Source organism: Myxocyprinus asiaticus, chromosome 37 (genome assembly GCF_019703515.2).
Source record: "Myxocyprinus asiaticus isolate MX2 ecotype Aquarium Trade chromosome 37, UBuf_Myxa_2, whole genome shotgun sequence".
NCBI classification, from domain to species: domain Eukaryota; kingdom Metazoa; phylum Chordata; class Actinopteri; order Cypriniformes; family Catostomidae; genus Myxocyprinus; species Myxocyprinus asiaticus.
In genome coordinates this window covers 4472188-4496514 of record NC_059380.1, presented here as the reverse complement: position 1 = coordinate 4496514, position 24327 = coordinate 4472188, and the positions used below count along the sequence as shown (strand labels likewise).

At 37.3% G+C, this 24327-nt stretch overlaps 1 protein-coding gene across 1 annotated transcript in view; it reads right to left on the bottom strand.

The window, feature by feature from the left end:
- Positions 1 to 2728: 2728 nt before the first annotated feature.
- LOC127427566 (rho guanine nucleotide exchange factor 10-like protein) overlaps positions 2729 to 24327 on the bottom strand; it is a 187234-nt gene continuing 165635 nt past the window's right edge. Inside the window, exons 25-27 of the mRNA XM_051675204.1 lie at positions 14245 to 14416; positions 8287 to 8409; positions 2729 to 6716 (exon numbers count right to left, since the gene is read on the bottom strand). Of these exons, the coding sequence (XP_051531164.1) occupies positions 6181 to 6716; positions 8287 to 8409; positions 14245 to 14416 (831 nt within the window). The 3' untranslated portion in view covers positions 2729 to 6180. The remainder of the gene's footprint in view (positions 6717 to 8286; positions 8410 to 14244; positions 14417 to 24327) is intronic.

Below are 24327 nucleotides of genomic sequence, written 5' to 3'. Positions count from 1 at the left end.
CACAAGTGCAATGGTGTGTGAAATTCTTGGGTGCAGTTCCGATCAACATAGCAGTCGTGACAGTGATGAGACATATACCAATTTACAATAACATCAGATTAACACAACACAATTTAAAGTCTAATATACACATAATTACACAGAACACAATATACAAATAATAACATACACTGTACAATATGCAATACACACAATATAGATTCACATTATTCAATAAAAAAAAAGTATATATAGTATATATAGAATGTACAGTAGGTTGTATTGTACTGTATTGACATTCAGGCTGTCGGTTGATAGTAAGTTGTTAAGAGAGAATATAATATAATAATAATATAATTTATGACAGTCCGGTGTGAGATATAAGAGTAATAGTAATAAAGTGCAGTGCTGATGTATTTTGATCGTGGGAGATCAAGAGTTCAGAAGTCTGATTGCTTGGGGGAAGAAGCTGTCATGGAGTCGGCTGGTGCGGGTCCTGATGCTGCGATACCGCCTGCCTGATGGTAGCAGTGAGAACAGCCCATGGCTCGGGTGGCTGGAGTCTCTGATGATCCTCCGAGCTTTTTTCACACACCGCCTGGTATATGTGTCCTGGAGGGAAGGAAGCTCACCTCCGATGATGTGTCTGGCAGTTCGCACCACCCTTTGCAGTGCTTTGCGGTTGTGGGCAGTGCTATTGCCGTACCAGGCAATACAGTGCAGGTGTAGGTGTAGAACCGTGTGAGGATGTGGCAGTTCATTCCAAACTTCCTCAGCCATCTCAGGAAGAAGAGGCGCTGATGAGCCTTCTTCACAACAGCTTCAGTGTGGATGGACCATGTGAGTTCCTCAGTGATGTGGACACCCAGGAACTTGAAGCTGCTGACTCTCTCCACTGGTGCTCCATTGATGGTGATTGGACTGTGTTCTCTGTCTTTTCTTCTGAAGTCCACCACAAGCTCCTTTTTCTTACTGACGTTGAGGGAGAGGTTGTGCTCCTGACACCAGTGTGTCAGAGTGTGCACCTCCTCTCTGTAGGCTGTTTCATCATTGTCAGTGATCAGACCTACCACCGTCCTGTCATCAGCAAACTTAATGATGGCATTGGAGCTGTGTGTTGCCACACAGTCGTGTGTGTACAAGGAATACAAGAGTGGGCTGAGAACACAGCCCTGTGGGGCTTCAGTGTTGAGGGTCAGTGATGAGGACATGTTGCTGCCTATTCTAACCACCTGGCGTCTGCTTGACAGGAAGTCCAGGATCCAGCTGCACAGCAAGCTGTTTAAGCCCAGAGCCCGGAGTTTCTCATCTAGCTTGGAGGGCACTATGGTGTTGAATGCTGAGCTGTAGTCTACAAACAACATTCTCACATAAGTGTTCTTTTTTTCCAGGTGGGAGAGTGGACAGGGATGAAGAGATCCAGGAGCTTTGGTCTAGACCTCTGCTCTCACAGCTGTGTTTACAACAATCATGTACCGTCTAAATGCACCCAACACCTCTTGGCTTTAAAGTAGTCCTTTTTTTTTACAAAAATGTAGCAGCTGACCCTACAAACCTCTTCAAGAACCAGCCTGTGCTTCCACTATTTTCTAATTGGCTAAAAATGTGTGGGCCAGTCACCAGACTCTAATGATGTTGTTTGGAGTAATAGTGGTTGTAGTAGTTGTGAAACACAATCAAAAAAGGCCAGGGCCAAAGTTATTTTTGCAGTATTCTGGTGTTTTTGCAGTTAAGAGTGTATGTGTCGTAGTCGAAAGGGAGAGGTGGTGGATGTAACCAACATAGTCTCATGAGAACTCATGAAAACTTATTCAAATATTTCGTACGAGATGGCGAGAACGTAAGATATAGTACGACTCAGTTCCTACGAAAAGGTAAAACTTTTATTCCCATAGAAAACAACCAATAAACAAATAGAATTTTGTTTAACTGTATTATGCGTCCTTCATCTTGTTCCAAACCTCGAGGTTTTCTTTCCTCCATGGAACACAAGTTATTTACCTATTAAAATCATGGTCAGGTTTGAGGTTTGGGTAACAGGTTAGACACTATATGTTTTATGTTTGGGTAAGTGGTTAGGTTTAGGTTTAAACTCATTTTATTTTTGTAGCCAATTTGTGTGATTTTGCTATCTTGTACTATTACTACGACTTGTCATGAGACAGGGTTGGATGTAGTACCAAGTTATTTTATAGTGCTGCAGGATTATATGGTAATTGTTTCCTGGGCTGCAAACGAGGAGACTGTTCTGGTCTTACAGTATGAGGTATTTCTGCATTTGAGAAATAAGGATACTGTAAAATTAGGAACTTGTGAATAATTACAAGCTAGATAAAACCCCATTGCTGAGCTCAGACATATAAAACTGAGTGTGCAAAACTGAGTGATCATTTTCAAATATAATATGTCCTGGCAGCAGCTTTGCTTGAGTTTGTTACTGTCCCAACAATCATTAATTTATTCAGTCGTGACCTTTTGAAGCAGTTTCTTGCCTTCCCCAGTGTGGCATGTCATTTGATGCACCATACTTATCTACCATCTCTGTGTAAGTTGTATGGAATCAACAAGATTTGGGGGAAATGCAAGGGCCTGCATAACTTTGACAGCTTAGCAGCAACCAAGAATTGTTGCAGCATTGATGTTTTCTCTCTTATTTTGTTCATTTTATACTTTAGATTACTGTATGCACTGATAACGCTGCCATTTACAAAAGTTCATAAGAACAATAGTTAAAAGTCAAACACAGAGGTAGACTTAAAATGTATTTATTCTAGTAACAGTGAATTAACAAATTGTGTTTTATTAGCGCACACACAAAAAGAAAATCTAAAATAATCAGTGCATTCTGGGCATAAATTGAAACTTCAAATGGTTACTTTGTATAGATAGATAATGCTACATTTTTATTATTCGTGTTAAACTGAATTCATTTACATCTTACAATTTCATATTCAAACAATGACAACTACAGTTGTTAAATTAAGTGGGATATTATGGCCTTCATAAATGTTTTATACAGTATCTTTTATAATGCAAACAAAAGTTTGTAGTACCAGGGCAAATTATACATTTTGTATATTCATAATGTTGCATGGTGTGAAAAACAGATAAAGACAACAGCGTTGAGGGGTGGAAAACTAAAACACTTAACTATATTATTCAGTAGCTATTTCTCAATCAGTAGCTATACCTGGATTTCAATTTCTGATATTTAGCACTGCCTTCAAAGCTGTTAACAAACAGCAAATCAGTAATGTAAGTTAATCCATTCTGGAAAAGCAATAGTAGATTGCAGTTGGAATTTCAATATTACACACATATCAGCAGTGAATACCTCTTCAATGAGACCAAATGAACAACAAGATCCACAACTTTTCTGCAATTAGTGGTGCTTGTCTCTTTCCCCTACAGTACCAGATGCTGATGAATCTGCCTGTTAAGTAATAGTGACTTAAGCAGACACTTCAAATGACTGCCATATGGTGAAAACAATTCAGTTCATGTTTATAAAGAAAAAATGTGTCCACTAAAAAGAGCTTTAATTGGGCTTTACTCCATCATAGAAATTTGGGCCCTGTCAAGCATTTTGAAATCTTTAAACAAGCTTTTAACACACACAGCGCACTGACCTGCACAGACTTGATTTTCAACACAGAATTGTGTGTTCACATTATCAAGAGTTCAGGGGTGAGAGAAATCTCTGAGCGACTGCACAGATGCGTGGAAATCCCTTTCACTTTGCTTTTCACTTTCCACTGATTTGATTTCTTTGACACCGGGGAATAAAAAGACCTCTCAGCAGCTCTGTGACGTAGTAAATTCGAAAGTAATTTATTCACTTAAGTTTGACCTGACTCGGGCCCTTAAGGAAACATTTTGTTTGAATAGTTTAGCCCCTGATTACGGTGAAGTCTGCTGTCTGAGACGTTAAACACATGGATAAGGATTCTCGACTGGTAGGAAACACTGTCCTGGTACAGGTACATGTAATATAGAGGATGCAGCAGAATTAAAGGTGGGTTTATCACTGGAAGCATTTTGGCCACAGAATATTCTCATCGTTTGCATTCTGATGACTGGAGGACCTTGATTTCTTGAGATCCCAACATTAACACACAACTCATATTAAAGGAGATATTCCTCTTCTGAGGAAAAAAATAAAATAAAATAACTGAGGAGTCCTGAGCCTCACATTTTGTACCACACATGGCCAGTTAACCAGGGTTGTGCACCATTTAGAATTGAATACAGAATACATTTTAAATTCCAAATCAATTCCTGAATTTGAACTGAGGTAGCAAACAGGATGCATAATTGTAACTTTAAGGAAGTAGAAATGAAATGGAATGACATTCAAAGAAATTTCTGTGAATGTAGTCTTTACAAATACTTTTCATTTTCCAGTATGATTTACCTGTTAACATGTTATTGTACATGCAAAATATGGGGTGCTGCCAGAGAGATTAGCTGATATTATTAATCAATATTTTAAATGCCACTTCCATAATTTTGTTTTTAATTTATACAAATCAATTTTATTATATTAAATAAATTACCTTTCATTTTATGGACTGTGGGCAAAGAAAACTTGCTCTAAATTATCCAAAATTTTAATGTCAACATTTATTTTTAACTGAAATGTTGTTGACATTTAGTGGTGCTGTATGGCAAATTAGAATCTGTTTTGATGTTAATTGTTTTGCGAAAACTTAACTAGAGAAATATCTAATCATAAATCATATAAAAAATAAAAAAAAATAAATCTACATATCAGTGAATAAATTATAGAGGGCTGAATTACTCAGAATTAAACCATTAAATGAATAAAAAATGGACAGAACTTTGAGCAGGGCTGTGTATTGATACAGATTTCCCAATTTGAGTCGATTCTGATTCGCAAGCTCTTGATTTGATTCTGATTTTTATTTATACCTGATTCTAAATCACAAGCTCTCGATTTGATTCTGATTTCGATTAGATTCATACCTGATTTATACAGTATGAGTACACTGAAGTTTTAATGCCAATTTTGAAGACATTTTCTCTCAGCTAATGCATTATGAAGATATTAATTTTACATTTATCATCAGTTTTTCTTAATTTTGGTCACATCTTAGCTTTTTAAAAATGAACAAATTCCATGTATTCCATAAATAAATTGAATGTCTTGAAATTGCATATATATTTGTTACACACTCAAAATATTTTAAGATTTACTTACTTCAATTTCATAACAAAATTCCATCAAATTGAATTGTGTAAATTTTAACAAAATTACATGAATAAAAATGTATATATTTTAGTTTATTTATTTTATTTTGTTAAAGATTACTCAAATACATTATTTGTTGAATTCTGTTACAAAAATAAAATACTTAAATCTTAAAAAAAAAACATGAGAGCATGTTTGTTGTTTACAAGCATAATCTGTAATATTTATTAGTATTTACATTAATTTGTACTATAGAACACATGCTAAAACAGTACTGTCTCTTTAAGAATAGTGGCAGTTCAGCGAGCGTCTCACAGAAGTGTTTTGGTTGTGCACATTAACCACATTAATGGTTCTTTACAGCATTCGTGCTATGCATGATTACAATTAAATGTTTGTTTTTTGTTGTTTTTGATCAAAAACTGACTGTATAGAACACAGAGAATAATAAGAGAGTCACTATTCAATGACAAATGGATTGTGTGGATCTTGTCTTTGGACACACATTACATAGAATTAACCAAACTCCAACTTTTACTCTCAACATGCAGTGAAAGGATCTCGGTGCTGAACTTCTTTGCAATTATACTACTGAATTACTGGTGAGTGAAATCTGAACATTTACCAGCCAGTGGCTAATTACATATTAATTTCATTATCAATGTTATAATGTTTTTTATTTTATTTTTTATATATATATATATATATATATATATATATATATATATATATATTAGCAATTTCATGATGTATTTATTGATTTATTTAAATATTTATTTAATGATGTTGTTGTGAGAAATTTGGCTCTCCATAATAAATGGGCATAATTGGTTAAATAATTTCGCCGCAAAAAATGTTGTATGACTGCTGAATTTCTTTGAATAGCAATTCAGTGGTTTCTCTTCCTGTCATTCCCTTTCAACATCCTGTGCAAATTCCAACTCAAGAACTTAATTCTGAATTTTGCCCAACCCTAACATTATTCCAGCTCAAACCGTAAGTGGAAGCTGCCAGATCATAAGGGTGCTTTCTGTAATGGCCCCCATCGAGCCTTCCCTCAGTCGTCGAAAGCCCTTCCCCCCCGAGATAACTGCTACTGAGGTAACCCTGTCCCTTCTCGCCCCCTCCCGCTCACAGGGCCGCCCCTTGACCCACATGTCCGGGTCGTCGCTGAGTTCGTAAATAGAGCCGTCCTCCATGCTGTGTTCCAAAGATTCTAAAGAGGAGTCTGAGGCTTCGCCTCCTCGTGCAGTTAATGGTTGCCCAGGTAACCCTGTGGTGGAGCGGAGGCGGTATTGTAGCAACACTCCCCGTCCCTTCCCTTTGCCATCCCCATGGACGGAAATACTGGGCTGCTGCAGAGATTCCTGAGAAGAAGAGTCACTATGGTCCTCCACGCCACAGGCCGAATCATGCCCTTCCACCACAGAGTCTCGCTTTAAGAGATCAGGAGACAGAGTGCTGGACAGGGCAACTAAGAAATCCACAGGTCCACAGTGTGCATTAAGTGACGTCATCCCCTTACCTGTGCCATGTAAAACAAAATTTACATTGATTAATAATTCCCATTTGTATAGATTAAAATGGACTTCGCAGCCTGATCTCATGAAAATGACATGACTGTGGCAACATTTTTGCAAAATGACATTACGTGGTTCATGATACTTATTACAGCACATCCGAGGTGAAATCTCAACTGTGTGGCATTGGCACATCACACACCTGGTGATCTCCCGTGCACCGCCCATACCTGGTACGAGGCGGCGGGGATGCAACTTTCCTGGCTTTTAAGGAGTCTGTCTCCCAGATTGATTGTACTTAGAAATGGACTCAATCGCATTATAATGCCTGAACCAGCGAAGTCCACCCCGAAGAAGGGATCCAAGAAGGCCGTCACTAAGACCACCAGTAAGGTAGGAAAGAAGCGCAAGAGGTCCATGAAGGAGAGTTACGTTATCTACGTATACAAAGTCCTGAAGCAGGTTCATCCTGACATCGATATCTCCTCCAAGGCGATGGACATCATGAACTCTTCGAGCGCATTACTGGTGAGTCGTCTCATCTTGCTCACTACAACAAGCGCTCCACCATCACATTGAGAGAGATCCAGACCACTGTGCATCTGCTGCTGCCCAGTGAACTGGCCAAACACGCCGTGTCTGAGGGCACAAAGGCCGTCACCAAGTACACCAGCTTCAAGTATGATGAGGAGCTTTCAGCTTTCAGGAGAGTTGAATGTTCTCCCAAACAGATGAGGTTTTTAAGGTTAATGCTCCATTAAGGTCCCTACCCTAAACCTTAAACCTAAACCTAACTGATTGTGTCTCAAAAGCAAATATGAGATGAAAAACACAATTGCTGAAGCAACCACGTAATTGTGGTGTTTCTATGATACTTTCGGCTCAAGTGTCGACTCACATGCTCTTCAGGACTTATACCCTGGTCCTTTGCATCGCAAGTGCAATGCTCTATCAGTTGAGCTACCGCATATTTGATTGTCCTTGAACAAGCTTGTAAATGTAATTGTTAACATAATGCTAATGTTAAGTCATGCGCTATAGTAAAAGTGTTTAGATGTCATAAGATAACATTGTGTGAGGAACAGAGAGAAAAGTAAGTGTTTATGAACTGATAATCTGCCGTTTTACTTGTGATTTGTGTAAAAGTGAATACAAGTAATTGTTGTTGTAGCACCTCCACTGTTAATTTCCACAGGAAACTGCCATGATACGTATAATGAGCCATGTAAAAATCACTTTGCAAAAGTGTAGGTTTAGTAGCGTGATTCTGTGAAACCTGATTGGGAATTTAAGGTGAAGTTCTGTGGCACTATCAGCACCAAGTTTGAGACACTCCCTCCATCTGCCATTATTCAGACAAAAAGGTAGTCCTGCCCCAGACGTATGCTATTTGTTAATGTTAATGTTGTTGTGTGGGCTCAAACAAACAGATTGCAATTCCATTTGATGCCACTAGTGGCACAGGACTTAAACAAATAGCTAACTATCTTTATTCAATTGTCTTATCATTGTGGAGAAGACTTTCCAAAAGCGCTAAAGACAGTTATGTATCATGAAGCGCCTCCATCCGTGTACCTGTAATTTTGGGGATGCCCTCCAGCTTGGGCACAGGCAGGGTGATGATAATGCCCTGGGCAGTGCCCACCCACAGCAGTCCCTGGGAGATCAGCAGGCTGGTAACTCTCATGCTCTTTTGACCTGTAAAAAAATAAAATAATAATAATACAGTTACTACTGTATAACTGATAATCTTTCTGAACTCAGCTTGTCACTAGTCGGATGAACCTCACAAAGCCTGTCAAAAATGTATCCAGGTCACATTTCACAACAAAATAATAATAATAATAATAATAATAATAATAATAATAATAATAAAATATTTAAGAAAACAAAGACTATTTTGAGGCCATTAAGATGTTTTGCATTGTGACATTTTCTAGACAATTAAGTAAAATTTCCGCCAATTCTAGTTACTGTAAATCAAATAAATAAATAAATAATAAAAACTACATTCTCATTACAGTAATGTAAAAAATAATGATATATATTTAAATTGTGAATTTTTTAAACATCTTAGTAGTGTTTGTTGTATTGCCTTTAATTGCTGCTAATTAAATAAAAGAAATGGTATTACAGTATTTTTAGAGTCCTAATTTATTAATTGAGACTCTCATGAAAATTACCATTAAGAATAATGAGAATTGCAAGAAAACGTAAACCATCCAGAAATATTACAATAAAATGTTCTCAATTGTTATAAAAATGTCCCAACATGAAAAATCTTAATTGCTTGCTTTTCTTTATTTTTGGGGTGAAATGTGACCTGGACATGTTTCAGTGTGAGATTCATCCAATTGATATTCAGCCCACGCTACATACAGTCTTTTTGTATCTATTCAGACTAATACAATTTATTTTTTTTATTCTGTTCTGTATTTTACCCTTCTTTTTAAACTGCTCTGAACTTTTTTGCTTTAATATCAACAATCATTGTTTCTCTGGAGACTCATAGCAAACTGATGATGATCCTTCCCATGTAGTTGTGCTTCTCTCATATGCTTGCTTTAACTAGTCAATTATAGCCATATGTAATGTGTTGTTCAACATTCGGCAATAAACCTTTGTGTTCAGCTGACAGATGAAAGCAACCAGGAGCATTTAAATTTCTTTTTTCACAGTACCCTAATCTCTGACCCTGTACCTTCAGACCTCTAAAAGAGCCTTTAATCTCAACTGCAAATTGTAATTAAATCTGAGTGGTGTAGGGGGAGAAATAGCAGCACAGCAGAGAGTTCATTGTAATGCTTCAGCCAGTATGGATGGTGGTCGCGTGCTCAAATAATGACATTCACTTTGCAAAAGCGAACAGCAAGTAGTTAATTGATTCGTTTTCATGGCATGCTGTCTTTAGGTTGCTATAGCAATTGGGGAGACTTTGGTTAATGTGGAAATGAAACATTTGCATTATGCAAGGTAGTCAACAGGAAATCACTGAAGGTCATGAGAGAACATTAGCGAAGGAACTGCATTAGGTAAAATTCCTTCTTAGAAATGTCAGCTGTCCAGTTCTGCGGAACATTCACTTATTTATACATTCCTTACCTGTGCAAGAGTTATCACTCTAATAATAGATTGTCATATACATCAGCAGTTGTATGGCTAGGCATTTGAATTCGCTAAAGCTGAAAATGCTGGGTTTGAGAGCAGATTAACGTTGAGTTGTATTACATATTTATTGGGTGCCCTTGTCAATAACTATGATAGGAAGTCAAGGACAGGGATTTGACCAAATATATAAGGATATAGTGGTTTTCAAAGTTTGACATTTTCAGAGATATCAGAACAGATGCATGTGGAATGATGATAAATGCACAGAGCACACATTTAAATTGTATTCAAAGCAGTAGCATAGCCACAGGTGTGCCAGGGTGTGCAAATGCCACCCAAAATGTTTGCTTGCACACCAAAATGTTTTTTTTTTTTTTTTTTTTTTTCTACATTCATGGACACTTAGTAGAGGTGCATTGATGTTGGAGATGAAAATTCAATACACCAATTAATTAATTTAATAATTGATTATAATGTACAATATATATTAGTACTCAATGTTTTAAAGAGGCCGTGTCAGATTACACGTGCGCTCTTGCAATTTGCAGCTCTTGCATGTGAGTCTGATGAAACAAGTGCACACTTTAAATAAAGTTTTTGCTATCTAGTTTGGCTTTCTGTCATTTTTCATAACTGTATACATCAATTTGATCAAAATAAGTGACTTTTATTCACCATTATATTACATTTGTGTATTTGTGTATTCATGACAGATTTCATTTATATTGTTTTAGTAACTAAATATTCCCATTAGATGATTTACAGTTGTCTATTACACAAAATGAACGGTCTAATCAACGTCTGTTTGTTAGTGTGCATCAAGTCAGACATGTTATCCTTTATTCATATTGATGTTACATATTAATGTAACATCAGGATTATTTTTCTGTTTATATTTGCATTCATGTATAAAACAAAGATCCCTGTATTTACTCCATAAATGCAAAGAATGTTCAGTAAAGATTTTGAATGTTCTTACTTCTGTGCGTTCTTTTGTTCCACACAATGCATCACGCATTTATTTCTTTTCTTATATATTAGTGTATTTGGATACACTAACATGCCAACCTAATCCTTTGAGTGGCATCAGTTTAAGTCAAGTCATTATGACATAACACATGGCTAAAAAATTTAGAGCTAAAAGGAAATTAATAAAATGGTTAATGGTCAACGGTAGGCTACATGTCACTGTATTGTGCTTCGGTTCTTGCACACCCTGTTTTCCCTTGGCACACCCAAAGCCTTGTTTCTGGCAACACCACTGATTCAAAGAGAAATGAAAACGATAATAACAGACAAATATTTGACAGCTTAGCAGGCCGTATGAATTCATTCATTCATAATTCATCAATCACGCCTTTGTGAATTCATACAAACACTCTACCACTGTGACCGTGAATTAACATGGGGAAAATGTAAGAAAAAAGTTGTACTTCTCTGAGCAATTTGAAACTTTGTGTTACAGAACTTTTCGTATTATTACCTCCTTAATAAAATAAATCGCTTTTGCTGTATTCCTTATTTGTAAGTTGCTTTGGATAAAAGCGCCAGCTAAATTAATAAATTCAAATGTGACTTTAAATTTCAAGATTCAAATTGTGGTTATAAAAAAATAAATAAAAAAAAATCCCCATAGCTATCCATATATTTTTATGGAGAAAATGAAGAGGAATATTCAATATACAGTACTTATTTTAGTAGCTACTACTGTTTGTTTTTTTTTTGTAATTAAAATAAAGCAGACTCATTACTCAAGACAGGTAAAAACTTGATAAAAAAAAGCCAAACACATCAAAATATGTATGTCAAAAGCAAACTTTGTGCAGATATTATTGCTGGTAAAATAAATGGATAGAAAGTAAATTAGATCTAATGGGATTATATAACACTATGTGACTATACTGTATACACAATGCTTAGCAAAATTTGAGGTGTTCGGTTGTATTTCAGTGAAACAAAGTGTTTTTTTTGTTTTTTTTTTTTGTTTGTTTTTTTGCTATTTTCTTGATCTTATTTATTATTCACTTTTTTATTTTACTTTTGTCAGATGGCCCACTGCCAAAGACTTTGAAAACCACTGCGGTACATTATAATTTCATCTACCCTCTATTAAAGCCAATATTAGCAAAAAAGTATTTGGCCTCATAGTGTTTAAAAAAAAAACATCTGGCATGCTTATCATGTTTGAAGGTTCCAACTGAGGAGCAACTGCAGAATAATTGGTTGACTTTGAGACAATAATTAATTCATCACCCATCACTTGAGAGAAAACCTGTGAGATTTGCAGGCCATTGATCTGTAATAACCATATCAGTCTCGCTATATGTGATGTCTGTGAATTAGCATATCCAGGCCAATGGGATCTTCTCTGGGCCTCCATTAAAACAAAAGGAGAAGTTATCTGCCAAAACTTATTTTAACTTTTGTTCTCTGTGGACCGTAAGCTCTCCTGGCATTACTTGTAATCGCAGCGTTACCTCACTAAACGTGCACTACGTATTTAAATGCAGCTAGCTGCCTGAGTTCAACAATAGCCTCAGGGTCACAGGACTTTCACGAGTGTCTCAGCCACGAAACTAGCATTATCTCCTTTAAGTATCTTCTAAAATGCAGCTTTAACTTTGATCCACAGGTTTGATGTTTCGCATGCTCCCATAATTCAGACATGTATCTTTTCTTTTTGTTTTCATAGCATGCTAATGAGACACAGCTGTAGTAGCAAACCAGTTGACATTAACTTACTGCTCTGCTTTTCTTTACGTTCTTCTCTTTTATAGCTATTCAAATTAATCACAACTGTCTGTGACAACTGGAGGACCATGTGATTTCTATGAGCTAAAAAGTAGACATCGCATTCAAGTGAAATCAAACATTATTAGACAGCCAGATAGGAATCATTCTGCTCAAGAGGATATAGCAAGGTAGGCCTACTGAAGCAATGCCACCCAGATTACTCTTTATATAGCCTGATTTGTGACGAGCACTGAGGCGTCAATTCACTGTGCCAATATTAAAACTATTTACAAACGGCGCTGTGTCCTTGCTTACGTAATGAATGTTTGCACAAGCTCCTACCGCACAGAGGGAGCAAAGATGGTGACGTTTGCTGCTAAATATTTCAGATACCAGAAAAGGGAGGCTGGTTTACCATATTGTGATTTTTTGTGCCCTTTTTTAGCAGTTATTTGTTAGTAGAGATAGACAAAGAAGTTGGGGGGAGAGAGAGAGAGGGAACAGGACTTGTCCTAAACTGGATTCGAACATGTGCCATAGCTTTTGCCCTAATCGGACAGCAAGTATTTCTCAGGGAGATGTCAGTTAAGGAAAGTTTGCATGGCTCCTTCACCATAAAAAAAAAGGTGTATTCACTAAAGATGAATGAGTTTTGTCATCCAACAGATCCGGAAGTGTACTACTTATGTAGTCATTCACATGAGCTGCGTTTTGAATAGCAGGGTCCCTACAAAGTGTTCACTGCCCCCCTACACACTAAGCAGTGGATATCTGTTCACTTCACTCAACAAAATTGGTCATGGGAAGAAACACAAACAATAATATAAGTCTGGGGCAACTAAAATAAAATTTAAAACATTTCTCTGATGTAAGCCTCTATTAAACAGTACACAAAATACTAAACTGCTTTTTACTACGCAAATTTTGGCTTTGCCACGTGGTTAATAATGATTTTAAACCGATTTCTGGAAAAATGTCCACCTTGCAAACTCAAAGATATCGATTCAGATGGGAATCGAAATACCATATGACCCTGGTGTTTGTTAAAATACACCAGGCAATTTTCTCCAGGGTGGTGTGATATTTCCAGTTTGGACAGAAATAAAATCACAAACTGTCTCTTGTAAATGCTGAAACTACCTCACGTCCCTGTGTAAAACAATTACCATCTGAATATGGCTTCTGACAGAGTTTGAAGAATTCGAAAAGATGGCAAAAATTTAAGAGGACCCAATGGAGATAAAGATGGTTAAAGTTACACATAGAGGGGTAACGAATAGTGAAGTTGAACAGACAAGTTAAAGACCAGGTGGATGAAGAAAAGGAAACATGGCAAATGCTGGCACAATACCAACACATCTGCTGAAGTCATGACAAGAGCATTGCTATGGCAACACTCCATACGGCAAGCTTTGTCTGTGCCATTGTGCCTTCTCTCTAATGTGACTTTTCCTGCCTCTAACCCTGCAGCTCCATTACTGCTCAGCGGGGTCTTAAGTTAGATACTTATTCACGGTCTGTCCCTGGAGAGCCAGTCTACAGGAACCATTCCGAAAAAACTTCTCCATCATAACCTTTTTATCATAAGAGCTGCCGATAAGAAACCGTTCAAAGAAAAAACGGAAACAAGCGCTGATCAAGCGTGTGTGAAAGCCCTTTGAATTGTGTATTAAAAGAGAGAGAGGTACTCACTGGGGTTGTAAAAGGAGGATGGTGTGGAAATGTTGATCTCCTGCAGGTGCTCCAGGGTTTCAGTATGGAACAGGCGTATAGAGGAACCTTCTGAGAATGCCATCCATACGCCCCCTCCAGCTCGCACCATGTGGGCCACGCTCATCATTGGGTCCTGATGGACCTCAAATCTCTAAAACAGAATGTGATTATGATTGAGACACATGAATTAGCTAACTATAAACACAAAAGTAGTTGTTGTACATTTTGAATTTTTTTTGAAATGTTATGTTTTCATTCCAATAATTTTGTTAAAGTATTTTTTTCACTGAAACAGGAAGTTTGGGTGGAACATATTGAAGGGCTCATCGCTTTTTTTTAATTTTTTTTTTTTTTTTTTTAAATAACCTTTAGTTTACATCACAGCTGTGAAACATGATTTGCTACTTGCTAGTCTGTTTCAGGTTGAGTACAGTGCCTGCTCACTTTTACAGCAGTCCTGGTTCCGGAAGTATTTTTTGCCCATTCATTTCTTCCACAGAGATTTCATAAAATCCTTCATAAACAATTTATTAGCCATGAAACAAACCAGCCGGCTCCATGGTAAATCACAACATTGCAAACTTTGATTTGATAATTGGACAAAAAGTCAAAGGTAACATTTGTCATGAGGGAATGAGTTACAGTCCCAAAAAGCTTTGCGGATTACATAACTGAATTAAAAATTATGGAAAAGTATAAAACTATTCTTTTACAGTTGTTGATTATTAGTATAGAAACAATATATTTACATTTAATTGCAAAATATTTAGATAAATACACATATAAGTATTTTGAGATTGTAGGGAGAGTGCGCCATCCGTAGTACGTCATGGAAATGGGCGGTCGCTGCTGGGCTCTTTTGCCGTGGTTTGATTTTCTGATTGGTGGATTGTTTCCTGAAGGATCATGGGTAGTGTAGTTCATTACCAAAAACTGTGCTATTAAACAGGAGTTTTAAAAAAATTGTTGAAATAACGTGGACAGATGGCTTCAACTGAAGCATAACTTCGGAGCTCATGGTAGGTCTGTTTTTAAAACGTTTATGAGTTATCATTAAAAATCAATTCCCCAATGGAGGAAATTAATGGGATTTTTACTTTTGGAACCACACTGTTGCACACTTTACGGGGGAGGAACATTCTCATTCAAGAAAGCATCTGACTGGATAAAAATCTTTGTAGTGCAAGATGAGACATCAATATTTTTTCCCGTAAGAGAAATACTGTAAATTTTAAATGCGTATTTGTGCTAAAAGTTCATTTTGGTACACTAGAATATAGATGGATTCAAAGCTAAAATAAGCTACAAGTCACAATACTTCAGTTTTGATTTAATGGGGTCTATAAGGTTCTGTTTATTCAAAAAGTTTACTGTAAAAAAAACTCAAGACCAAACAGACCTACTTTCTTCATTTAGCAGTCACGCAGTATCACTAATAGGTTAACCCTTGTGCGACCTTCGGGACATTTTTGTCTTTTTCATTTTTGTTTTTTCGATCATTTTGGCTGTGTTAAAGCCAAAAGTGTGTATTTTGGCCATTAAAGCATAAAATCATGAATTCTATGATACTGTGCTTTCATTTCAGAGGCCTGGCTTCAAAATGTAAATTTTTTATATTTTCCACCAGATGGTGCAATTTTTTTCATGTTTAGCCTATGGAGCAAATACATGCTTTTTTCCTATTTTCTGTTTGCTGTATTATAGAGCACTGCAGGCCAGTAAATGATGCAGCTAAAATTGGGCGTGTTGGTATGTGTTGGTGTGGTGTGTTTTGTATGTGTGTATTGAGAAGTGTGTGTGTGTGTGTGTGTGTGTGTGTGTATAAAAACAACAGTGGCATTATGTAAATAAACTGACCTTTAAAGGGTTAAAATCCTGAAAATGAATGAATATTTGGCAGTTATGATCAGGACTGATGTTGGTTAAAAAAATCTAAGTCAGTGAAAGTGGAAAATAATATTAATCTATAATATTTATATGGCAGTTTTTTGACGCAGACATTTTTATTTATTTATTTAAATCTGACACTGCACAAAAAAATAATAATGCATCAAAATCAATATTGTTGCTAATCATTGACATATCCCAGACTGTGATAATCCAAAAAACAAAATTCCCCTTAGCATTTAGTATATGGAAAATAATTCATTTTTTGTGTTTATATATATATATATATATACACAACAGTGGCATTATATAAACATACTGGCATTTAAAGGGTTAAATCCTGAAAATGAATGAATATTTGGTAGTTATGATCAGGACTGATGTTGGTTAAAAAAATTAACTCAATGAAAGTTGAAAATAATATTAATATATCATATTATTATAGCAGTTTTTTTGACGTGGACATTTTTGTCCTCGAAGGACCTCTGAGTAACTTTTTTTTTATTGATGTACAAGGGTTAAAAAGTGGGCTGGAGGACCCAAAACCAATGAAAATCAACAAGCAGGAAAAAAAAAAAAAAAAAAAAAAAAAGAAAACTACCTCACAGGCTAATTATTGAACTAAAATGACAAAGGGTCCATCACAAATGTATCTTGCTTCTATTTTTTCTCTTTCTTCTTTATCAATCTGCAAGGACTCCTCACATGCATGGACTTGAAAAATATTCTCGGAACAGTGAGCTTTCATCCACTCAAGGTGGTCTTCGAGCATGAAAATCTTAAATTCGAAGAGTGAACACTACCGTAAATGAGTTGTTTTTTTTATAGAGGCTGATAGCTTGTTTTCATGGATGTGTCTCCAAGCATAAGTGCCTCTATTTTGTGTTATTGCTGGAAGCCAGGAGACCATACTTAGATCTGGTACAGGCCATTTTCACCTTATTGGAAGCTAGATGTGAAGTCCACACTGCCACAAGAATTCACTGTAATGATGACCCACCAATGTTGCCAGCAATTTAAGGCTATTTGTATCCTTTTCTTCTCAAGAGTACATATTGTGCCTGAATAACCAAAAGCAAAACTTCCTATTGTAGAGAAGTTCAGAACTGATTTGCTATATTGTGTATGGCCAGAGATGCAAAGCACAATGAAAAGAGATTCAATGCAAAACAACTGGAGTGAAAGGACATTTAATTTTTTATTTTTGTACTGGTTGTAGTTCTGTCCCAATACCTGTAGAAGACCACAGGGCTCAGTTAAAAGAAAAACACAAGTATTCGGCTGGCTCCACTCCTGGTAAAGCCTGGATTTTAGCCGGTGTCAAAAGCAGCAAGAGGTCTGCCATTCTTTCGGTTACCCTCCATTTCCAAAAATCTCCAGGTGAGCAACATATAACTCATGGGGATGTGTTGCAGGTTTTTGTTTGGCCAAGCCCAGTTCACTGTCACCACTGACCTTATTGATCTTACTGAGATGTCTTGATCTTTGGTGATTCAATTATCTGATTTCTGATTTATAAAATTTTTTTTTTTTTTTTTTTAATGTTTAAGGGTGTTTTTTTTTTTCAACTTGAGGCACTTTCACGTCCCAAGCGCTGATTTTTTATTAAAATGAACAGATTTCAATTCTTTATTTATTTATTTTTTGCTATGAAGATATTATCAAAACTGATAAATCGGTAACTGATCGGTAACATTTTACCAGTCCTTCGTCATCTATTTTTGCTACTTTTTCAATGCAGTATATATTTGACCATTTTAACCTCATCCCAGACCCCCACTTTTAAGTATTATACTATGAAAATCCTTTATAAAAATACAAATTATCACATATTTAAAACTATGATCATTTAAATGAAGCTAAATGAACAAACCACTTCAATATTTGTGTGAAAATTATTTCTATCAGTTTTTCAAAAATTATGACCATGCCATAGTTGTGACTTAATTTCCACCACACCAAACAAATTTGCCCCAGTAAAGTTTTTTCAGAAGTTAATCTACTTCAGTGTCCAAACTGTATCAGAGCTCTTACTCGCTATGTAGTCTCTGCTCCGTACTACGTTCGTTAAAAATGTATACTACGTCTCTGACCACGTTATTGCATCGGCACTCAGCAACTCTAATGTATTAATAACATTAATGCAGGGAAGGATGACTGTATTGTGGTTAGAGAGAAGAGTTTGGGGCAGCAGAAAAAAAGTGCTGTTGTTAGCTGCGAAACCACGGGACTGTCTGCCCTATTTCTGTCAAGTATGAGACTAGAGATCCGGAGTCAAGTGCGGGGGTAAAGTAACAGACTTTATTATATTTGAAACACAGTAGAGCTGGCGAAGCGTGATGGAGACCTGGCACTGACTGCAGCGTGGAGATGGAGAGTGTGTTCGTGGATTTGTGTGCGTTGTGGTAGTGTGGAGCGCAGATCCGCGAGGAATCCTCTGGAGGATAGTGTGTTCATAGGTTTGTGTGCATCGTGGTAGTGTGAAGAGCAGAGCCAGTGTAGAGGGGTAACCGATGAGGAATACTCAGATGAAGCATCAAGGCGAGTGATGCAACCAACAAGAAGTTAACCACAATCTGTGTGCTACAGGGAAGACTGGCAACCAATACAGAAAACACATAATAGGACCGATTAGGTCAGAGAGAGAGCGGTGAGTAACTAAACACACAACAACAATCTAGCAATGAACACGAAAAAGAGTGGAGTAAATATAGGCATAAAACAAACCACGGTCAGGTGCCGCTCATCAGCTGAAGTTGGCATGATTAGTGGTCATCGTGGCTGAGATGCGTATGGTGTGTGGTAGAGCTTTAAATAAGATGTAGCTATTTCATGAAGACTGTCTTATGTTCCAATAGATTGTTTTCTCTGTTTTTCTGGTTTATCAGCATGGCTTGTCTATTAAATAATGCAGTCAGAGATGCCCAATTTGTCTTTTATCTCCAAATTGGTCACTGAGAGCCCCAGATGCACTCTGTTCTCAACTGTGATAACTGTAGCTTTTTAGAGATAAGATATTCACTAGGGATGTGCATGGATAGTAGACATTCAGTTAACCATTCTACCCATCTCTATTTGAAAACCAGAATTACTTTTTGGTAATTCTACAGTGCAATAGAGGTCTTCAACCCAACTTGAAGTATTCTGACAAACCGTTGGGTTTTCCGGGTTTGGGTCAGTTTTTCAAGGATAGAGCAAGTTAGGGGCTGTTCAGACATGCTTTTGTGTGCATCTGCACTGTTTGTCACAACATGATCACACAGGAAGTCGGCATGCTGTTTATGAATTTTCCAGTACCCTAGGATCAGCGACAGTATGCCAACTCATTGACATGTGACATTTCCCACCAGACATTTTTGCATCGGTTTCAGTGTGTTTACCTTCCCACATGGCTTGACCGGCAGCATGTTGCGTCAGCATCGTAAGAGAACCGGTTTCGTATCCACGTTGAAACCAGTAAGTAATCACGTCTGCTTAATCAGTGAGGAGCTTGATTCAGAGGTTGCTTCTGGTGACCTCTCCTGGACATACTGTAAATGGAGCTCACGTGTGCTTATATGCCTTGCAAAACTTACCGCTTAAGTCACTGGAGGCACTAGTATGCATATTTATGTACAATAATTAGACAAGTTCAATGCCATTTGATTTTAAACTATTTAAAAATCAAAGAAAAGAAGAGGCTATTTAACCACAGCAGGTAAACTCCATGCAGGTGGAGGACATGTACAGGCAGTGACAGTTTGATTATTTTTGTATGACTTTAATGTGAGATTTTATCATTTGAAGATCTAAGTATTGTGCTATTTAGGCTCATAGCTCACTGCAAAAAAACTTTATTCCCACATCATCAAACCTTGCGTTTAACCGAATGTTAAAAATGGTAACCGTGCACATCCCTAATATCCACATTTAGATTTGGCATAAACTGAGATCTTCAAATCGAAGAAACTGCTGAAGTCATTTGATCAGAGGACCTACTACCCCCCTACAGCAACATTGACTTAATCAATGACATGAGGGGTGGGACAATCTGTTTGCAGACCAATGGAAGACAAGGAGAGTGTTTCGGGAACCTGTTTGAAAACAATTCTGTTTGGTGCTGCTTATGGCACAGAAATGTAAGCGTAAGCGTAGTTCTAGCAGGAAGATCTCAGGATTCATTCATTAAGCATCACATCCAATCACAATATAGCTTCCGCTTCATAAGACTGCCAGCTGCCTCTCATTGTTGGCATACTTCTGTGCCCCCCCCAATCCCCCATCCCCCATCCCATCTCCACCAGTTTAGGTCACATCCCGGCCTCCGGCAGGATCTGTTGGTTCAAGCAGCAACGGAGCGCTGAACCGAAGGACAGGGCTTATGCCAAATTATACAAGTATCTTTTCATTAGTATTATTCCAATAATCTCAAGTCTTTCTGATAGAAATTACACACTTTGACTTTGAAGTTGGTAATGATCTCACATCTCAGACTGAAACTGAATGACAAACAATAAAGTGCAGCCTTTGATGTTGGATTGGCTTCTTGGGGACAGTCCTTAATCAGTTTAGATCTTATCTGACCAGTTGAAAATTCTTAGATATGGTATCAAAAACATTATAGTTGATTTACATCTAACCCTTGTGCTGAATACCAAGTTGTTTACTTCACCACATTGAAATTTGTCCTGCATTGTTGGTCCAATAATTGAAGTCATGCTTTAGTGAAGCATGTCACTAAAACTGCATATTTTGTCATTGGAGTATCATCATTATATAGTTTAAAATTCCCCTCATTGGCTTCTCACAACTCCATTGATTTAGCACTTATTTTTGACAAAGATCATTAACATGCAGCTCCGGGGGCATGAGGAAATGAGACTTGTGCAATAATTGAAAATGATTTCAATTATTTACAATTTTACTTTTAGGCCCACAGCAATGTGTAACATTCTAATAGTCTTTATTCTTTTTACCAAACCTTTCAAAATTAAACATTATAAATACTTTAACTTGTAGCGAGGACTAAAAAAGGCACCGAATTGTAGGGATAAGCCTTCTATAATTTTCCATAATTTCTTAATTCTATATTTACTTGCATATTTACTCATTATCTTTAATTTGAGTGTGCTTATCTGTGTTTATCCTTACTACTTAATTTCGAGTGATCAAAGAACAGTTTAAGGATATTATTCAGTTCCAAAATAACACAGAGGCAAAATTCAACACAAATTAGACACCTTTCTCGCGTTATCTTTTCCCACACCATGAAGATCTATTGTGTCTGAAGATTTTGCCATCAAAACTCCCCATCCTGCCAGTGGTAATGAGGGCCACACATCAAGAAGGTTCCAGTGACTCAGGATTTAGTTACTTTGATTTAAAAGTGATTCACAGCAGAGCCCTGCTCCACTGTTTCAGAAAACAATACACCCCTCCTTCCAAACACCTTTTAAAAGTCCATAGGGAAAGAGGCACCATTTCATGCCTGGTCCTCTAATGAGGCATGAGGGAGCAACGCTTCTTATCGAGGGTTTGCACGCAGTCCCCCGAGGTCTGCGGTGCTACCGGCGAGCCCTGAGAACTCATACGCACAGCAAGTTCTCGAGTCTGGGGTTGAGGCAGATTAGTCGGAGGGGGCGAGGTGGGTGCAAGAGACACTTCTCTCTCCGTCGCACACTAGCGGACAAGGATTAGGACCTGTTTGCGTGCCCTTGCCAAAGGGAGCTTATTTTGTTTGAGAGCAAGGAAGATGACTTAAACTGCCTTTGATGTGTTTTCTCTTTTAATTGACTCGTCTGGAGTGGGTGTCTTTGCTCATGCTCTCTCCCTCTCTCACTCTCTTTCTCTCTGTTTTTGCTTTATTTTGTTTGGACTTCAGAGACAAAACTAAAAGAATGATGGAATGTTTTTATTAAATTGACTAAGAGCTGATTATTTCAATGTCTTTGTGAACAAAAAATAAAGCTATAGTTGCATGCATCAGCCACATTTTGTAATTGGATCACTCAAACCACAATTAGAGGTGGACAGAAACGTATGCAACCACATCACAATTCTAGTGTAAATGCTTGTGTAAATTCATCCTGATGTGTCTCGGGCAACTGTGAAGTGCTGCCTACTTACTTGTTAATCAACCGTTGTGCTACACTGGGTTTTAAACATTGCTGGTTAGATATGGCTTTAAAAGAAAACAACTAAAGTTATCAGTTCATCTAAGAATTTGTGATCTTGCAAATTCATCTGCACAGCAGCCATTGTATAATCTCTACAGTAACAGAGTAAGCATCTCCTCCTCATCTCCTCTTGACTGTGTCACTGTGTGTCATTAACCCAGCGTGCATGAACCCGCAAAAACCAAGAACATTTGCCATTATATAAATGTTCAAGTGAAACCGAAACTTTTTGTGTTCCCTGTCGAAAGCCTTTTCTAAACGTTAAAATGGCATGCGTACATCACAGATAGCATTTTTTTTTTTTTGTCCCCTTTTCTCCCCAATTTGGAATGCCCAATTCCCAATGCGCTCTAAGTCCTCATGGTGGCGTAGTGACTCACCTCAATCTGGGTGGTGGAGGATGAATCTCAGCTGCCTCAGCATCTGAGATGTCAATCCGCACATCTTATCACGTGGCTTGTTGAGCACATTACCGCGGACACATAGCACGTGTGGAGGCTTCACGCTATTCTCCACGGCATCCACGCACAACTCACCATGCGCACCACCGAGAGCGAGAACCACATTATAGCGACCACAAGGAGGTTACCACATGTGACTCTACCCTCCCTAGCAACCGGGCCAATTTAGTTGCTTAGGAGACCTGGCTTTACTTGCTGAGCTACCCAGGCCCCCTCACAGATAGCATTTAATCTTCATGTGCTGCTCTAAATGGTCCGAGGTGCTGGATGGTGATGGCCTCAATTAATTTGGAGTGCTCACATAATGCACTGTTGCAATAGAAAATGAGACTCAACAATTATGATTGGCATTTCTATATTCACTTAAAAATCTCTCATTTGGATATACAATGTGATTAGAATTTCAAGTGCTCAATAAATTGCAGTTCTTTCAGATAATCACGGTTAAAACAAATGATCACAATCAGTTGATGTAAATATCACGACAGGACTCATTTGTGTTTACAGTTTTATTGTAGGTGAACTATTTTAATCTTAACGTTTACTTGCATTTTCTGAGGAAGAAAATGTATAAAAGTAATTAAGGTTCTTAGACTCATATTAGCTATATCTCAGGTTTCATATATTACATGTTTTGTATTTTTGTGTGTATTTATTATTTTTTGCTAGCTGCATATTTAGTTGTTATGCACTAACATAATTACTGGCAATCATACTGTCACTGACACAAATTAAAAAAGTATTATATGATTATCTGTGAGCTTTCACTGCAAATTAATATAAAAATAAAAATAACCACGCTGCAGAAAATTCAGTCATTTTGTGCTGCAATAATCAGTAAAAAGTGAGAGTTATAGCCCAGTGTACAAGACTTCATGACTTCTTGGATATACCTGACGTCTACACGCATTGTCAATGCACAATTAACTGGAATTATTGGATATAAGTGATCCTAGAATAAAATTGAAGAAAAAAAAAAACAGGATTTATTAAGGCAGAAATATACGTATTGTCGCTGTCCAAAGAAAAACACGCATCTCCACTCTTGGCAATTTTGACTTTTTACCATATACGGAATGAACCGAGGGACCTCTTCCTACTCTTCGAACTGTGCAACAAAATGACCAATGAAAAGATGTTTAATTGGGCTATCTGTTTAACAAGTATCTCCATTGGCCATCAAAACCATGTATGTCCTGTCTTTACATTTTTAAGAGCGTCAGCTAATTTACCTCAGCTGTTCGACTGAAGTGTAGTGAAGAGATTACCTACATTGTGCTGGCTCTGTGATTTCCCTGACAACCAAAGCCATTCATGCACACACAATGCCAGGTGGCTTTAAATGAATACTATACCAGCCATATATGGTTGCCAGATTTCCATCCTTGCGAAACCATAAGTGAAAGCTAATTCTGACAAGCAATTCATGTGTTGGACCCGGAAATTGCGTCTCGAAACCAAACAGTCCACTCAACAAACGGACTAGAAACCCTAGTCATAAAATTGATTTCGATCTAAAATAGTAAGTGAAAGCTCAGATTATATCCAAAAATCAATTC